At 42.3% G+C, this 16,462-nt stretch overlaps 2 protein-coding genes across 4 annotated transcripts; one reads left to right on the top strand and one right to left on the bottom strand.

Annotated features, from left to right (window-relative positions):
• The first annotated feature begins 418 nt into the window (after positions 1–418).
• Positions 419–13,416, top strand: SQOR (sulfide quinone oxidoreductase). 3 transcript variants are annotated; one of them, XM_072345954.1, is made up of 11 exons: positions 419–546; positions 1,751–1,853; positions 5,660–5,915; positions 6,224–6,394; positions 6,870–6,923; positions 8,521–8,715; positions 9,621–9,830; positions 10,334–10,517; positions 11,448–11,515; positions 12,434–12,612; positions 12,961–13,416. In XM_072345954.1, the coding sequence occupies exons 3-11, from the start codon at positions 5,679–5,681 to the stop codon at positions 13,016–13,018; spliced, it is 1,356 nt and encodes a 451-aa protein (XP_072202055.1). In that variant the 5' UTR covers positions 419–546; positions 1,751–1,853; positions 5,660–5,678; the 3' UTR covers positions 13,019–13,416. The 3 variants fall into 3 exon arrangements, with proteins under 3 accessions (XP_072202055.1, XP_072202054.1, XP_072202053.1); XM_072345953.1 differs by lacking the exon at positions 419–546 and having other exon boundaries at positions 1,421–1,853; XM_072345952.1 differs by lacking the exons at positions 419–546; positions 1,751–1,853 and adding an exon at positions 2,060–2,184.
• Positions 13,417–13,869: 453 nt separating this feature from the next.
• Positions 13,870–16,389, bottom strand: LOC140256997 (nicotinamide riboside kinase 2-like). Its single transcript, XM_072345957.1, has 8 exons — positions 16,064–16,389; positions 15,818–15,908; positions 15,597–15,642; positions 15,294–15,480; positions 15,040–15,111; positions 14,470–14,576; positions 14,145–14,236; positions 13,870–14,044 (listed from the first exon to the last, which is right to left on the bottom strand). The coding sequence occupies exons 1-8, from the start codon at positions 16,090–16,092 to the stop codon at positions 14,039–14,041; spliced, it is 630 nt and encodes a 209-aa protein (XP_072202058.1). The 5' UTR covers positions 16,093–16,389; the 3' UTR covers positions 13,870–14,038.
• Positions 16,390–16,462: the final 73 nt, after the last annotated feature.

Here is a 16,462-nt window from a genome sequence, read left to right as displayed (position 1 = left end):
AATGTACTGTAATAAATATATGCCCCAGAACTGCTGTGAAAACAAGACCGTCTGTTCATATGTCAGTCAGGCAAACACTAGACCTGTAAATTAACAGTCTGGCTTATTGCCTTGATGAACAAGATCTGTGGGGTTTGATTTGTTTTATTTATTTTTTCCTGTCGTCTGGGACTCAGAGAGTCCTGGGTAACGAGTAATTTCCTGTGCTATACAGTCTGCAATAGTAATTACAGGACAGTTACTTGGAACCTGTTGCTGTCCCACCACCTGAAAGCAGCGTTCCAGCCCTTCAGCAGCTCAAGAGAAGCTGATTCTTAAAACTGGGTAGCAGTCATGCAGGTATACTATGTATGAGAATGTATTTTTATTTCTGCTTTGCTTTTACTACTGCTGCTCTTTTTCTGGCCTTACAGATGCTCTGACTTAGAGGTATGCCAGAGGAATATCTCAAAAAGAACATGTCAAAGATGATGTGAAGGGATTACTGCTTTTCTTCTACATCATCTGGAGTTACCAGCGTTCATTTGAGATCCTACTTGCTGTCAGGTAGGCACTTTCCAATGGAAAATAATAACTGCTTTGGAGAGCTCGTTGTTGAAGTCTAGACAAAAAGTATGTAAATTGCAGTTAGAAAAGCAAAAGGAGGTACAGTTCTCTTTGACGAGGAGAGCTGATAAGTAACTTGTTGCTGTAGGCAGATATTGAAACATACTTGGCTGGGCAGATTCAGTACCGTGCTGACTAGATATGGGTTCCATTGCCCACAAAGACAGCAGCTGCCTTAGGCACCTCAGCTGAACTAAAGCAGATGGCTGCTTGTGGAAGGTCATTGCTTTTAGATAAGATTTCACCAAGTTGTCCTGCGGAGCATCAGTATAATGAACAGACCAAGTGATACCTTTAGGCTGCATGCACCAGGCCTCTCAGCTGCCTGCTGAGCAGAGAGCCTTGCCTGTCGCTCCATGGGGTGCAGCAGCCCCAATTGCACAGCCAGGCAGTGTGCATTCCCTCACAAACCTCCTTCATCCTGCTTGGACCTGGCCATTATGGGAGCCAGGCAGGCTCCCCCACAGCCACAGGGTGGCTCTGTGCTCAAGGCACTTACCTCGTGTTTGGTCTGTACATTACAAGTTGTTTAAGGCATATGTTTAGGTTATTTCTTTATTAATATTGCAAAACTCTGTAAGAACTCTGTGGGAAAACATAGTGAAAATATTTAAAAACAATTCTAAAAATATATTCTGTGGGGAAAGAAGTTTCTCAGAGCTGAGCATCAACCTCTTAGAAGATAAATGTGCAAGAGGCCGTGCTTGGAGTACAGCCGTGCTTGGAGTACAGCCAGGCAGCTGCAGTTGGGAAGCAGGGAAGCAGCCTGCAGGTGGCCCATTCCCATCTCCTGGTTCTTGCACGAGGACTGTGGAAAAGCTTCATGGTATTTTCCAGTTTAAGTCCTCAGCACCCTTGCCCTGTTCTTTACAGCTTCCTACAAGTGCTATTATCAGCTCAGCTGTTCCGCCTATGCAGAAAATGTGCCAGGAAGGGAAGGCCGAAGCCCAAGAAGGAAATGTTTGACACATGGTTTGGATCACTGCTTTTTTTTTTTTTTGCTTTTTTTTTTTATTCCTACAATGATTTGGCATAAGCAGTTCTGTCTTTGCACGCTTCTCTCAGCTCTGATCTTTGCATGACTTTTCTTGGCTCAACAAACATGGCTCAGTGGATTAACAACTGTTACTACTTCACCTGTCAGCATGCCATAAATCAAAGGCCCTATAAAGACTTTGGGGAACACGCAGTGAGGCTGAGCTCAGCAGCTTGCAGCGGGCTGGAGGATCCTCCACTCGTGTATTGAGGTGAGTTGCAGCCTAGTTTTGCCCTGAGTCTCCGATGGCTTATTTTCTGATTTTGGTGCGGGGAAAAAGAAGTTATCGCGCAGCAGCAGCCGAAGCGGGTAGATAACGAAATCTATTCAAGAGCTGGTGGTACGAGGCAGGCTTGGAGCCAGCAGCAGCCCGCTGGGTCTCACTGCCTGCTCGGCCTTTGCCCTCCCGCAGCCGGACAGCACCTGGCTGCGCACAGCTCCGCCCCGCCGCGCCCCCGCGGGCAGCACCCGGCGCTCGTCGCGTGAGGGGCGGCGGCGCGGTCCGGCAGCGCTCGGGGCCCCGCCGGCGGAGGAGCAGGCAGGCGAGTGCGGGGCGGAGCGGGGTCGAGCGGAGCTCGTGGGCTGCGGTGTGAAGGGGACGGGGGCTCACCCTTCGGGGGTGGGGGGGTGGGCGGTGTGTGTGGGGTGGACCCGTGCCCTGGCGGCGGTGAGGTGCGCGGCGAGAACCCGCGGGCTGCCATGTTAGCGCGGCGCGCCGAGCGTGGTCGGAGCATTGGAAGCTAACGTTAAACGCCGCCGGCTGCTCGGGGCTGGCTGCGCGGTGTTTACCCGGCTCCGCTCGGCTCCCGGCGTTAGACGGCTCCCGAGCTGACTGCCCGCTGCCACTGGCTGCTCTCCTCGTGCGTTCTGGCTGAGGTTTGGGCTGCTGCAGCCGGGAGAAGGCTCCGGGGAGAGCAGCCTTCCAGTGCCCGAAGGGTGCTTAATAAGCAGGAGAGGGAGTGACTTTTTGCACGGTCTGGTAGTGGTGGGACAAGGGGGACTGGGGTTAGATGTGAGGGAGCAGCTCTTTACTCAGAGAGTGGTGAGGCCAGGGTGTGGGCTGCCAGAGCTGTGGGTGCCCCATCCCTGGAGGTGCACAAGGCCAGCTGAGTGGGCCCTGGGCAGCTGAGCTGAGGGACACACAGCCCTGTAGGGTCCCCTCCAACCCAAGCTGTTCTGTGATAGGACTCTAGGAACTGTTTCTGTTCTTCTGAGTTTGCTGTTTTATTGGGTGAGGGTTGGAACTGGTTAAAATGCATGAAAACGTTGTAATGAGTTGCCTAATAAGCTCATTTTCAGCCAGGTTTTCTTTGAAGCAAAATTTAATAGAAAGTTGGCAGAGATTTCCTCTATTATGCTTTTAGAAGTGTGGTTTGCTTGTTCTTTCAAGGGCGGCTGAACGAGGCTAGTTCTTGGTTTGTTTTCTCAGCCCCTTAATGTCTGTAAGCTCCTAATTCCAGAAAAATGTTTCCGCTATTTGTTTTTGACAGGAAAGTTACTATTCTTATGCTGATATCATCTTCATCTATTTAATGGCATTCGGGCACTAAAGAACACTGAGCTCTCCTGGTCATTTTAGCTGTGGTTTTTAAATGTGTTTTCTTTAGTATTAGGCAGTTATTCTAGAAGTGTGCAGTACACAATCTTAATTGTCGCATCAACACATTTTGTTCCTTTTCTGAACCTCCTTTTCCTACAAATAACCTTACAGTAAAAGAGACAAGAGTTACGGTGGAATCAGAGATAATCTTCAAGCTAAAACTGTTTTTAAAAGGCTTTTAAACGCTGTCCCTCCTCACGGAAACACCATTTTTGGTGAACTTGCTCTGAGTCACATTGTGACCTGATTCTTATGTGGTGCTATAGGAGTTGTGCTGCATTAGCATTACGCAAGCTTCTGTCACTGTAACAAACCACATCCTGAAAGTATTCAGAGTAAGTTTACCTCTCATGGTGACAGAACTAGTATTACGCAGATCTGCACTGAGCAAAGAGGAGCCATCACTGAGTGGAGGAGTGCTACGATAGGCTTTGCCTTTCCAGGCAGTGCTCTGAAGCACATCAACGTGCGAGTTCATGCAACATAAGGGATGTTTTGTTGTGTGTAGTTCAAAGGACGCTTGGTAGGAATGCTGTATGTTACAGTGGTCTTCTGAAAGCTTAAGACTTTAGCTTAATTCAATAGACTAATTAGTGATTTTTCTATTTCTTTCAGTTCTGTCTCTTTCTCTCCAGTGCCCAAATCATTGGACTGCTGTGTTGATGGAGTGCAGCTGTTAGTTTGAGAGTTTAATACTAAGGATTTTCCTGTTTGTTTTTGAACATCTGCCTACAAATGATGTTTCAGATTGTTGTTTGTGCATGCTCTAAACCAGGTTCAAAGCAAAGAAATGCTGCGTTCTGTTCCGTTAGATGGTTGTTAGTTAAGGCACATCTCATGTGTTTATAAGCATGCTTAATTCAGAACTATTCAGTCAGAAAAGATAATTATTCCTTACTTAGCATTACAAAAACAAAGTTCTGTTCCCCTGGTCTGGGCGTGCTGTGCACTTCAGAACAGCTGTTCTTTGTGCTTGTTTCGCTTGCTTAATACAACCCAAACCTCGGGTTCGTGAACTTCCAGAAATAGGCTGCCCTTAAAACTGTCACGGACGGAAGTTGCAGAAATTACTTATCATTAAAATTCTTCTTTCTTAGTTGGAGAGCGCATGAAACATCTGCACTAGGGGCCTAGACCAGCTTCCTCCCCATGGCCGAGCGAGGCTGTTAGCTACAAACAGCAGCCTGCACTGGGTAAACAGAAAGCAGCCTTCTAAAGCGAAACTAACTTACCCAGAGTTGGTGTTCTTTGGTGGAGAAGAGGATGAAAATAATGTCTGTATCTTGGGAACTTCCTTTAAAACAAAGCAGGTAAAATAACTTATACTGAGGATACTTCCCACATTTCCTCTTCTCCTTCCCAAGCTGTTTATGCTTTGGGGATAATAACAGCACTTCTAAGGAAATTGGGATACTCAAGTGAAGGAGTTTTAGACGGCACATGAAGGTGCAGAACGAGTTGCTCAACTACAGCTCCAGTTTTGTAGAGAATTCTTGAAATTGGCCTTTGGAACTTTCTGGAAAATATTTGTATTCTCTGATTTAGTTTTCAAACTCCACTCTGTAAGTGCTGTAAATAAGTTCTACCCTTCTAAAGTGAATAAGCTGGAGTTCCTGCACGATGATTCAAGGAACTAAACAAGAGGATGTGGATAAAAATCCTGTCATAAGTTCCTTTTCAAGTTATAACACCTTATTGACAATGTTGCAATGAGGAAATGAATTGAAATGAGTTTATACCTGTTCTATTGCTGAGAAGCTTCAAAGTGCTATTCATCATGTGCATTTGTAAGAAGGAAAGATTTTGTTCATTGTAGCAGAGGGAGGGAAACATTCATGGAGATCAACTTTGACTGACTTCAGGTAACACAGTTGCCCTACCCAGTGCTACTCTTTACAGTTTTAACTCTTGTTTGTCAAGTGAAAAGTGTAGTTGTAAGCAAGGATAAATACGGATTTCTGACCTTTTGTTTGCAACTGTTTTGCTGTTTGTAATATTTGGGTGTTCTCAAATATCTAAAATCCAGGAAGGTGGAAAGTGTTGTTTCAGCGAACTTTATTTTGCTGTCAAGTCTAGGGCTAAATACCTCTACTGCAAAATTAGACTAGCCCATGTGTCCTTGCTCAAAGCATTGTAAAACTGTCTTGCTTACCATCATGTCTTGTAGCCCAGAGACCCAGGAGAAGGGGTCATTTGCTAGAATTCATTTGTTTGTATGAAATTTTAGTTTTCTGGTGTAGTCCATGACTTTTTTTTTTTTAACCCTCTCCAGATTGCTTGCAATCAGTTTGGAAGTTTAGTGTTTTAGCTGCAATAAAAGTTCAATGTTAGAATTCTTGCCTTGAAGACATATCTGGCCATATAAATACATAAAAACTGCCTTGCATCATTAACTGGTACTTTTCCTTATCTTGCAGCTTCCCCACTTACTGAAAGATGTCACCAGTTGGAGCAGTGTTGTCCTGTTCCTGTCTCCGTCCCGGTGTATGGCTGCTGCTGAAGCCAGGCATACAGAAGAAGAGCTCCCTTGGTTTGCATACAGCTGCCAGGTGTGCTGCCAAGGATTATTATGAAGTACTTGTGCTGGGTGGAGGCTCTGGTGGGATTGCCATGAGTGCTCGGATGAAGAGGAAAGTGGGGGCAGGGAATGTGGCTGTTGTTGAGCCAAGTAAGGTAAGTCTTCCTTATGCTGAAAGAATAAGCATTTGATGTATGTGATCAGTTTGATCTGATTCTTATCCCTTTACAGCCATGCTTACTGTGGAGAGGAAGCCAATTAAGTTGAATTTAGTAAGCTTGGCATGATTTATTTATTTTTTCCTCCCATCACAGAGATGCATCCATCCATCCAACTTTGTTATTTGTATACATTCTTTTGTTAAGAATAGAGCATTAATAGATATTGCCTCCTATTTGGAGTGATGTGCCTTCACAATCAAGTGCAATTAAATTATTCTTAAATGTAAAAACATTTATTACAGACTCATTACTATCAGCCTCTGTGGACCCTGGTTGGTGCTGGTGCAAAGCAGCTGTCAGCTTCTGCACGTCCAACAGAAAGTGTGATGCCTGAAGGTGTTGAGTGGATTAAATCTCGAGTTACAGCATTGGATCCAGATAAGAACTGTGTCAGGCTGGAGAATGATGTCAAGGTAATAATGTTAGTAGAAAGTTATTCTGTGTCACGAGTTGTCTGTTCACCTCTTCAGATCCCTTGGAACTGCCAAAGGAGTAAGGCCTTCCCCAGCATCTGGGAAGTTAGGTAATTTGCTTGGGTCTTATAAGAAGTACTTGATTCTAAAATCTATTTCTAGTAATTTTTGCAGATAACTGTGTGAGAAAGACTACAGCTTAAGACATCACCGTTGTTATAGGTATTTTTCCTCTTCATAGAGAACTGAACAGAAAAGATGGAATACCTTGCTTGAAGCTTGAAATATCTGGTTTTGTGCATAGCAAAGTCTGTGTGTTTAATGTTTTAATAGTAAATTATTACTCAAGCTTGATGCCTACTTTACTAATGCCTGCCCATATGGAACTATTCTGTCAGATGATTTAAATTTGCTTTGATATAATATCTTGTTGTGTTCAATCTTTTTATCTAATTTTTTTCCACTTACTCAACAGATATCTTACAAATACTTGATAATTGCCCTTGGGATTAGTCTGCATTATGAAAAGGTATTTATTTTACAGTAATCGTGTTCTTACTAGTTTTAATGGCATCACATGCCCTCATGATTCACTAAAGTAAATGGTTTTTCAGTGTACTTTCTTATTTCAGGATACTGAACACTAATATGAAATAAAGAACCAGAAAGTAGCCTAATGACTTAAGTATGTCTCTCCATAAACCTATATGCAAAAAAACAAATTACCCTTAGGAAGCTCTTTTAAGATAGCTTTGTGCTGATGGGGCAGCAAGTTAAATCTGGACATAAGCACAGTCTAACAATGAGAGTGAAATATTCTGATAGTAGAGTGAAGCATCTCTAACATAAACAGAAACATACATCAATTAGTAAAATGTGTCTTGCAGAATCAATTTGATCCACTCTCTACCACCTCTCTTAAGGGGTGCACTTTAAAAGGAACAAGAGTTGCATTGGTTCCTAAATGGGCTCTGGGACCCTTTGCCTATCTGTTAGTTTTCCAGTACGTTTTTTTACAATGGCACTTGAAGAAAGATATTAGTGCTGCTGGTGCTAGGATGATTGTAGCATGGCACAGGAAGAGGAAAAATACAAAGGCAGGATGTTTGTGGAGTTTGATTACTGGCTTTAACATAACCAGCATGTGATGTAGTAATATATTTTGAGTTTCTTTTTTAATAGCTCCCACTGCACACACAAAGCAAGACTTAATTAACCAAAGTCATGCCAGATGAAGTTCAGCTGATGATCTCGGCAGAATGAGGGAACTGCATTGTGTTTTAGTAGTTTTTCTTGGTCTCTGTGTAAATCTCTACAGTACAGCTTGGAAAAAATAAACTCAGTATCTGGAAATTCAGAATTTGGCAGTGGAAGCCATGTGATACAATCAGTCACTATTACTGCATAGTGAACTTGGTGAATAAAATTCACAGTAATAGATTAGCATGACATTAAACCCAAAGTGGCCAATTTAAAGAAGTTTATTTATCTTATTTGTGTTCACTAACAGCATAGTTCCTGGTGTAGGCTGCAATGTCTCAAACACATTGCAATGTATGTTACATGACTCAGTTTCCTCTTAGAAGTTCTGCAAAGCATTACTTCAAAACAGAAACAACTGCCTTTCTCAAAAACAGATTGCTCGAGCACAGTGGAAGTAGTGAGAAAATAATTATTGGAGACGGAACCAAAGCAGAATATCTTTAAGAAATACTTCAGATATCTGAAAGTGAGCACTGAAAATCTTTGTTCACCTTACGAATTTTTGTAACACTTTTAATGTGAGGTTTTTACTTGTGCTGATGTGGCACTGACTTTTCCTGTTCTTACTCCAAATTTCCTGCTTAGCTGTATACTGAACACTTACAGTATAGATGTTGCAGAATTGTCATTTTAGTAAATATTGCATCTATTAAGTCATCTACTAAGCTCTGGTAGAGCTTAGAGCTCTAGAAATACCTATTTGATTAGTAAATGTATATTCAAAAATACCAACTAGCATATGGACTGTTCTAACTGTGGGCCTCCTAAGTAGTTTTGAGAGATCTCAAGTCTCCATTTAACACTTAATGATGAAGACAAAATTCCTGCTGTGTATATGTTAAACCTTAATTTTGTTTCCTTAGATCAAAGGCTTGCCTGAGGGTTTTCATCACCCTAAAATAGGTTCCAATTATTCAGTTCATACAGTAGAGAAAACTTGGAAAGCTTTGCAAGATTTCAAGGAAGGAAATGCAATCTTCACTTTTCCAAACACTCCGGTGAAATGTGCAGGGGCTCCTCAGAAAATCATGTATTTATCTGAGGCCTACTGGAGGAAAGTAAGTATTCTGTTCACTCTTACAGTTGTAAGGAAGGTTTGTTCTAAGGGGTTTGTTGTATTTCTTTTATGACAAATAAAAACTGCATGAGATATAAATATGACTCAGAATTATTAAATGAAAATGACTGACTATCTTTTTCTGTTATTAATGTGTACAAAATGAAGCTAACTGAATTGTGCATAAGCATCTCAGAAATTTCTGGAGTAACTTGCAGAATTCAGAATTTATAAGGGATGATCTGCTTAACCTGCCTAGAGAAAGCTACCAACACAAGTGTTCTCAGCCTAATTTACAGCTTCAGGTGGAACACTAAAATCACATTGTCTGGGTTTTTTTCTTGTTGCTCTAAGTAGTTAATATTTGATGCGGATTGTCTTTCTGCTCATCTGAGAAGTGATTATCCTCACTCATCCTGGCACACAGTCTCAGTGACAGGAGAGGTTTTTGCTGGGCTGGGAAAGCAGATTTAGTGGAAACAGAAGACAGCTTCAAGTGAAAGTGTCAGACTTCATGCATGCTTTAAATTTCATGAGCTGTCTACTGAGTAAATATCTGAATAATGCATCGGACTGATGGTTTCAGAGTGCTATGTAGTGGTAAGCTATTATGTGTAACCTTTATACAGCATTGTTGTTCAGCATATTGCAGCCACCTCTTTTCAGCAGCAATCTGTGTGAAGCATCTTCAGTATCTCACTCTGAACGGGTGAGGCATCATAAATGTCAAAGTACAGGGATGTATCTTGTCTAATGTGCTGTGAAATAGCTGTTTCTGATGAGTTCTAGTGTAATACTGCACTAAGCACTGAAATGTGCCAATAGTTCTGTCAGCTCCAGTAGTGTGGCACAATTCTCTTGCTTCTGCTAGCTTATCAGACTTAGTAATTTGATCTTTCCATGCAGACAGGAAAACGACCCAAAGCAAACATAATGTTCAACACTTCACTTGGTGTCATTTTTGGTGTTAAAAAATATGCTGATGCATTGCTTGAAATAATAAAGGAGAGGAATATTACTGTTAACTATAAGTGCAACCTTGTTGAAGTTCGAGCAGACAAGCAGGAAGCTGTGTTTGAAAACCTGGACAAACCTGGACACACTGAAGTTCATCAGGTTAGGAGATTTCAGGTCTCTTTGGTCCTTTCTCTTTGTATACAGTAATGTAACTGGTGCATTATAATAACATAATATCTGTTGCTCCATTGTAAAACTGCCATTTCATCCTTTTAGTAACATCCTCAATTTTCAAAGATTCAGAAACTCAAAGCTAAGGTGGTGAGAAGGGGTGGGGAAAGTTGGGTGGAAGTAACAAACCACACCTGGAGCTCTGTGTTCCTTGTGAATATAACTTGGGAATGTCTCAGGCATAGACAGAGGAAAGCAAATTGCCGTTATGGCAGCTTACATGGTTTATATGTGACAGCTTACAGACTAATGAGGTTCCTGTTAATAAAGAATTTGGAACAGATGCACCTCAAATTTGAGAGCTGATTTTCACTCTATATACTTGTTTTTAAAACCTTTTTTTTTTTTCCATATGTTCTTGTGTCCTAACATCAATATAGGATGTTCTGTTCTTATTAGCTAGCTATTTAGTACTTTTTCTTTCTGTCTAGTATGAAATGCTTCATGTCACACCCCCAATGGGGCCACCTGATGTACTTATCAACAGCCCTGTCTCTGATGAAATCGGCTGGGTAGATGTAAATAAGGAAACTCTACAACATAAAAAGTATCCTAATGTTTTTGGTATTGGAGATTGCACCAACCTTCCAACATCAAGAACTGCTGCGGCTGTAGGTAAAGGTGTATGTGTGTCTGTTCATGTAGTGAAAAGTGTAGCAGTGCCAGTAAGCTTCTAAACCAGACATTGTTTAATTTGTTGCTCTTAAGGCCTTAACTCCATTTTATTTCCCATCTTTCAAAAAGGCTTCAGTCCCTTGGACTAACTGGCTAGTGATTATCCTGATGCCATCAGTTCTCCATTTTCTTATTCCACATATTTCAGTTGGACTAGTTCTATTCTCTGTGTTTTCAGAATGGTGTAAAATGCAGTTGTTACTGAATTCTGGAAGAATGCAAGAGTAGCGAGTCTTTCTGCTCTATCTTAGAAGCTCACATGTATGTGTCAGCTGATAAGTTACAGCTGAAGACTCATGTTTCTGTACTTGTAGCCACAGGGTACAATATGGAAACACCTTAGGTATATGATGTCATAACTAAAAATAAAAAAGATAAATCCGAGGGTGAAAAAAAGGCTATATAGTGTATTATTAGTCTAACAAGAAAAATGATATAGGCAACTATTGTAGCATTAGTCTGGAACTTCCCTTGCAGCATTAAAAATGAAAGAGAGCAAGCAGAGCTTATGTGCTGCAGTCTTAGGTTTGGGAAGACCAAATAAGTGTAATTTAGCATAGGAGAGTAGACATAGGCTAAAAACATATATTTCAAGTTTTGTAAGCCTTTGCATGTTGGAAGCAATGAGGCCAAAGCATTATTTCAAATATGATTTCCCTCCCCAGTCTTAGACTTGAAAGTTGAAAGGCTGATTTGACACGAGTTGAGTTACAGCTGAATTATCCAACATACACTGTTACTACTGTTTACTCCAGTAATGACAGTAATTGCTGTCTAAAGCAAAGTCTTACTATATTTAGATATATATTTATAGATGTATTTTAAAAATATTAAGTATTTTTATATGTTTTTCTATGTATTCTTGTGTAGCTGCCCAATCTGGAGTGCTTGATAAAACTATTTCCCTGGTAATGAAGAACCAGTCACCAACTAAAAAGGTACCTACAGATCATGTCTTAGAGACAGTGTTATACACAGGAAGTGATGCCAAGACAAGCAGTTAAACTACGTGAACTGAAGATAGACAGGGCTTCGTGTCAGCAATGGAGGTGCTAAATAGCTTCTTACTGTGTATCATCATCATAATAGTACAATTACTTATTAAGTAGTAATTAAAATAGCATAATTATCCACAATTTCTTCAAAAACTTCCATTTAAATCTTTCTGAGTTAAAAGATGTTGAAAGGCTAATTAGGTTAGGTTCTTCAAGATGGATTTAGCGTATGCTACTGTAACCCCCGCTCCAAGAAAACCCTCACAAACTTTACATGTCTATGCTAGGTGCAGCTTTTCTCTCCTGTACAGAAAGCTACCTTCTAAGAAGGAGTTAATTTAAGTTTTAGTACTACAGAAGCTCTTTAGCCTGTAACTTTGTTCAAACTTCTTTTTGAGACCTAGCTCTCATTTTATGCATGTCTTCTCAATTAATATTCCTGGAGTACTCACCTGAATATCAGTCTGTGCTGCTGTGATCCCCTGCGAGTTCTTACATTTGTAGTTGAGATAGTTTATCTTCTGTCTGTTAACAGACAGCACTAGCTCTCATTCTCTGCTGTTGCCACCTGTTCTGTTGGTTATGATAATAGCCAGCAATTAATGATACAAAGCCCTTTAGGCAGTTGTTTAGGTTGACTCTAATTCAAGGTCTCTTACAATGCCAATCTACTATCCCCAACTGAAAGATTAGTTATGATCACTGACCCAAACTGGCACCTTTTAAGCTTAATATCATTAGCACTATAAATTCAGAAACCTAGAAACTTATTTTGAAATAAAAATGTTAATCACATAGCTTGCAATGCTTGAACATTAGCCCTTAATCAGATTAATGAGAAGGGTGTATTCTTTGTTGTAGTATGATGGATATACCTCCTGCCCACTAGTAACAAGCTATAACAAGGTGATTCTAGCAGAATTTGACTACAATGCTCAGCCTTTGGAGACCTTTCCCATTGACCAAAGTAAGCAGAGGACAACAATGTACCATATGAAAGCTGACATGATGCCATTTCTCTATTGGAATTTGTTACTCAAGTAAGTATTTTAAGTCAGGGCAGGCAGAGCTGCTGTGATTTTGTTTGTTTTTCAGGGCAAAGCCAGGTATCTGTTCTGGCTTACAATTCCTTGTAAGAACAGAAGTTGTTAAACTTATCCTGAAATCTAGCAACTGAAGTGTATGCTTAGTCATCACTAAGACCTCAGCTTGTTGAGCAGTCTGGGCACTTTGCTACTAATGGTTTTGTGCAAGAATATTTCACTTCATACCTCTAGCGCTCATCTTAGTAAATAAAAGTATCATATGAAAGAAAAAACCTTCCTCACGTTGTGAGAACATGTACTGATAAATGTATTTGACATGTTGAAACAACTCTTCCTTTCCAGGGGATACTGGGGAGGACCAGCTCCTATCAGAAAGCTGATGCATCTAGGCTTGAAGTAAATGCTGGTTCTCAGCTGAAGTTCTTGAAGAAATAAGACTGGCCTTGTGCTGGATGAGTATGTATACTTCCTTTTGGACATCTCTTCAATTGATAGACTTCTTTAATCATCAAGTTTTTGTCCTAGACTTTAACTTTCTACCTCCTAGGGATTAAGCCTTACTACTTTCTTGTATGTGATCCAAGGCCTTAAATTAATTCTGTATGCTAATAGCAGTTTCAACTCAAGTGGCAGCTTGCCCTCAGCTGCAAGCCACTACTGAAACTTCCTACAGTAATCAATGTCCTGAAATCAGTTTTGTATGTAAGGGATTTTCTGTGACTGTAGCCTGACTTCCTTGCTTCCACAATCTAAATGTGCACTTAATAAAATAATGCTAGTAAAACATTCTGACCACCTCTTGTTTTCTGATTTTTGAAAAGCCTACTCCCCTTATTTCTTTAGGGGGGAAAAAAAAGCATGTAGATAGATTATAGACATCAGAACAGGTTAGTAAGGGGCAACAGCTGGCAGCTTTGCCATAGCTATCAATGTCAGCTGAAGCTCTAACGTTTTCTGTCAGACATGACTTGAAAGCAGCATTTGCATTATTCAGCTTTTCTCACACCTGTATTTTTCATAAAAAACAGACAAGGCTTTTAAGTGTAAAGTTGTTTGATGTATAGTCATAGTGAACCATGATGTAGTGTATGCGTATTAGCAGAGCTGTGCCACCTACCATCAGTTCTGTTATGGTACTTTACTATTATAATTTAAGTGCATGCAAATAGAATTTACAGTAGACTAGATGGTAACAAGACTTAAGTCACACGAGGCCAGCTACTAGGCTCAAGCACAAATTAAGATGACAGCTGAGGGGAAAATGCTTTTTAATGACCATATGTAACTCAGTTTTAGGAGAAAACTCAATGAAGCCGAATTCAGGAGTTGAGTCTTCACAGAAGCTGGAACTTCAGTGGCAGTCAGGTAGACAGTGCAGAGCAAACAGGAGTCATCTTCAGCCACAAGAATCAGTGGAAGCTTATTTCTAAACAGAAAGACATAAATACTTTTCAAGTTACAGCTTCATGCTTTTTCAACGTAGCTTTTAAAAGGGTTGCCCTGGAGTTAGAAGCATGAAAACATACCTGCGTGTTAAGTAACTCTTCGATCTTATTTTGGATTTGTCCATATACCTCATTAAACAGTTCTTCCTTGGATTTTGTTCCATTCAAGTGCACTTAAAATAAGAATACATAACGAGAGCTATAAAAGAATTATGCTTCTCTAACCCTGTCAGATTCTAATTTGAAGAGCATGCATTTGCCTTACTTGGAAAAAACAAACTCCACCCAACAGTTTAGATTTTATATATATATATATATATATATATATATATATATATGTATTTTCCCAGGCTTAAAGAAAGAGCTTTTTAACAGCCTTAAAGTGCTTCTGTTATTAAAGACTTACCCACATCAACACCAAGATCTTCCATTATCTTCCTGTGCTTTACATACATAGGCCAAACGTGGCCATCGAACAACCCAGGTGGATCGGGTACAGTGTAATTCCTTGAACTATAAATTAACACAGTGTTATTCAAGAGCAGTCTAATTACAGCTCAGGCAAATTACATCATGTGCACTCAGTTTTTCTGCACCCTATTTTGAATGCATTTCAGCATAGTTTTAACCTTAACAACAGTGCTACCACCAGCAAGCACAGAGGTGTTAAAAGAAGTTGAAATGTGAAGGTTTGAAGTGTGCAAGATGCAGAAATGATTCCTAGCTGATTGATGTTGGTGTTCATGAATAGCCTCCTCCTAAAGCTGCAGAAGTTTGGGTGAAATAGTTGTCTGTCCACAATAGCCTGATTAAAAACCCATGGGGTTTGGTTGCTGGGAGGAAATATGGTTTTTCAACATAGTAACTACATTTAACTGTCTACCCTGTCAAAGAAAAAAAAGCTTTAAGGAGAAATCAAGTCTTGAGCTGCTGAAGATGTTACTGGGCTACCAGAGGAATTTACAAAGAAACTCACCTTCTTCTCCTTTTACACTCTTCATACGGGATGGAAAGAAAGTACCGATGGTGGAATACATCAATCAGGGGCCTGAAAGAGATGTGTGCTGGGTTATGGCTTGTCTGTACCAATGAACAGAAAGGGAAAACTACACCTGTCTCTTCTGTCTGGTGCATGCTTCAGGCCTGTGACACCTGAACTCACATCAGTCCATACTGGCACCTTTGATAAAGTCATAGGAATCAAAATACACGAAGTCATACTGTGTGTACCTGTAGGTGTAAAGCAAGAAGCCCTCGATAATAAGGATGTGGATCGCTTCATCTCCTCCCTGTCTGTCTGGTGAGATCTGGGCATCCAGTGTGTTGTTGATCCCATGGGAGCGTTCGAACTTGACCGGGTTCTTTATCCAAGCGCTTATGGTACTCATCATCGCCTCCATATCTAATGCACTGATCACTGAGACAAAACACTACTGTTAGAGCACCAGCTCTGTCGGTCAGCACCAAGACCAAGAAGGATCAAAGTATTAAAGCGGAGTTACACTGTTCAATAATGCTGGAGAGAGGCCTTACCATCGTACTGCTTAAAGCCATCTTCAACTTCTATTTCATCTTGAGGCTGAAACAGCGGTAAGAAAAAGCCGTTTGGTTGGGGCAGCGGCTGGGATGGGCACGGTCACACAGCGGGATTTGGAGCGCGCCCCAGCCCTGCTGCGGTCTCTCCGCGCAGATAACGGGCGCTGGGAACGAGGAGCGATAACGCAGCCGCCGCTCCCGGCCGCGCACACACTCACCTTGAAGAAGTCGTCCTGGTGCACCACGCTGCAGTTGGGCAGGGCCTGCATCAGCCTGCGGGTCAGGGTGGTCTTGCCCCCGTTGGTGACCCTGGGAAGGAGCGCGGGCCGTCACTGCCGGGCAGCGCCCCTCGGGCCACGTGCGCGCGGCCGCCCGCATTGCCAGGCGGCGCCTTCCCCCCCCCCCCCCCCCGCGCCGCACCCCGCGCACTGCGGCACGAGGAGCGCCCCGCCCGCCGCGCTCACCCGCCGATGCCGATGATGATGATGTTCATGGCGCGGCCGACAGCCGCCCGGCCCGACTCCTACAGCCTGTTCCGGGGGGGGGGGAGGGGAAAGGAAGGGAGGACGGGGTCGGGGACTCGGGGTCGCCGGTAGCGGCCGCCTACGTGCCTGAGCCGGGACCCGGGGAAGAGAGGGAAGGGAGAGAGAGAGAGGAGATGGAAGGGGAGAAGCCCAACGTCAACTGCCGGGCAGCGCCATGGCAGAGGAGCAGGAGCTGCAGGGCCGGTGCGCGCCGCGCCGGAGCGCTCCGCAAAGGGAGGCCGGCACCCGCTGCATGGGGCTTCCCTGAGCTGCTGCGCCCCTATTGGGCGGCTGCCGCCCGGCCGCGACCAATGGTGAGCCCGAGACGCCGTGCGCCTG

The sequence above is a fragment of the Excalfactoria chinensis genome, chromosome 10 (genome assembly GCF_039878825.1).
Source record: "Excalfactoria chinensis isolate bCotChi1 chromosome 10, bCotChi1.hap2, whole genome shotgun sequence".
In the NCBI taxonomy this organism is placed as follows: Eukaryota; Metazoa; Chordata; class Aves; order Galliformes; family Phasianidae; genus Excalfactoria; species Excalfactoria chinensis.
Note: the sequence above shows the minus strand (reverse complement) of the source record. Positions and strands in the feature narration are given on the sequence as shown.

What these genes read in the sequence shown, in the direction of transcription:
- LOC140256997 (XM_072345957.1), bottom strand. Translation starts at nt 16,092, where the DNA reads ATGAACATCATCATCATCGGCATCGGCGG. An exon ending in ACCAGGACGACTTCTTCAAG is followed by an intron (nt 15,643 to 15,817) that starts GTGAGTGTGTGC and finishes CCGCTGTTTCAG; the next exon opens with CCTCAAGATGAAATAGAAGT. An exon ending in TTCTTGCTTTACACCTACAG is followed by an intron (nt 15,112 to 15,293) that starts GTACACACAGTA and finishes CATCTCTTTCAG; the next exon opens with GCCCCTGATTGATGTATTCC.
- SQOR (XM_072345954.1), top strand. Translation starts at nt 5,679, where the DNA reads ATGTCACCAGTTGGAGCAGTGTTGTCCTGTTCCTGTCTCCGTCCCGGT. An exon ending in AAGAACTGCTGCGGCTGTAG is followed by an intron (nt 10,518 to 11,447) that starts GTAAAGGTGTAT and finishes ATTCTTGTGTAG; the next exon opens with CTGCCCAATCTGGAGTGCTT. An exon ending in TATTGGAATTTGTTACTCAA is followed by an intron (nt 12,613 to 12,960) that starts GTAAGTATTTTA and finishes CTTCCTTTCCAG; the next exon opens with GGGATACTGGGGAGGACCAG.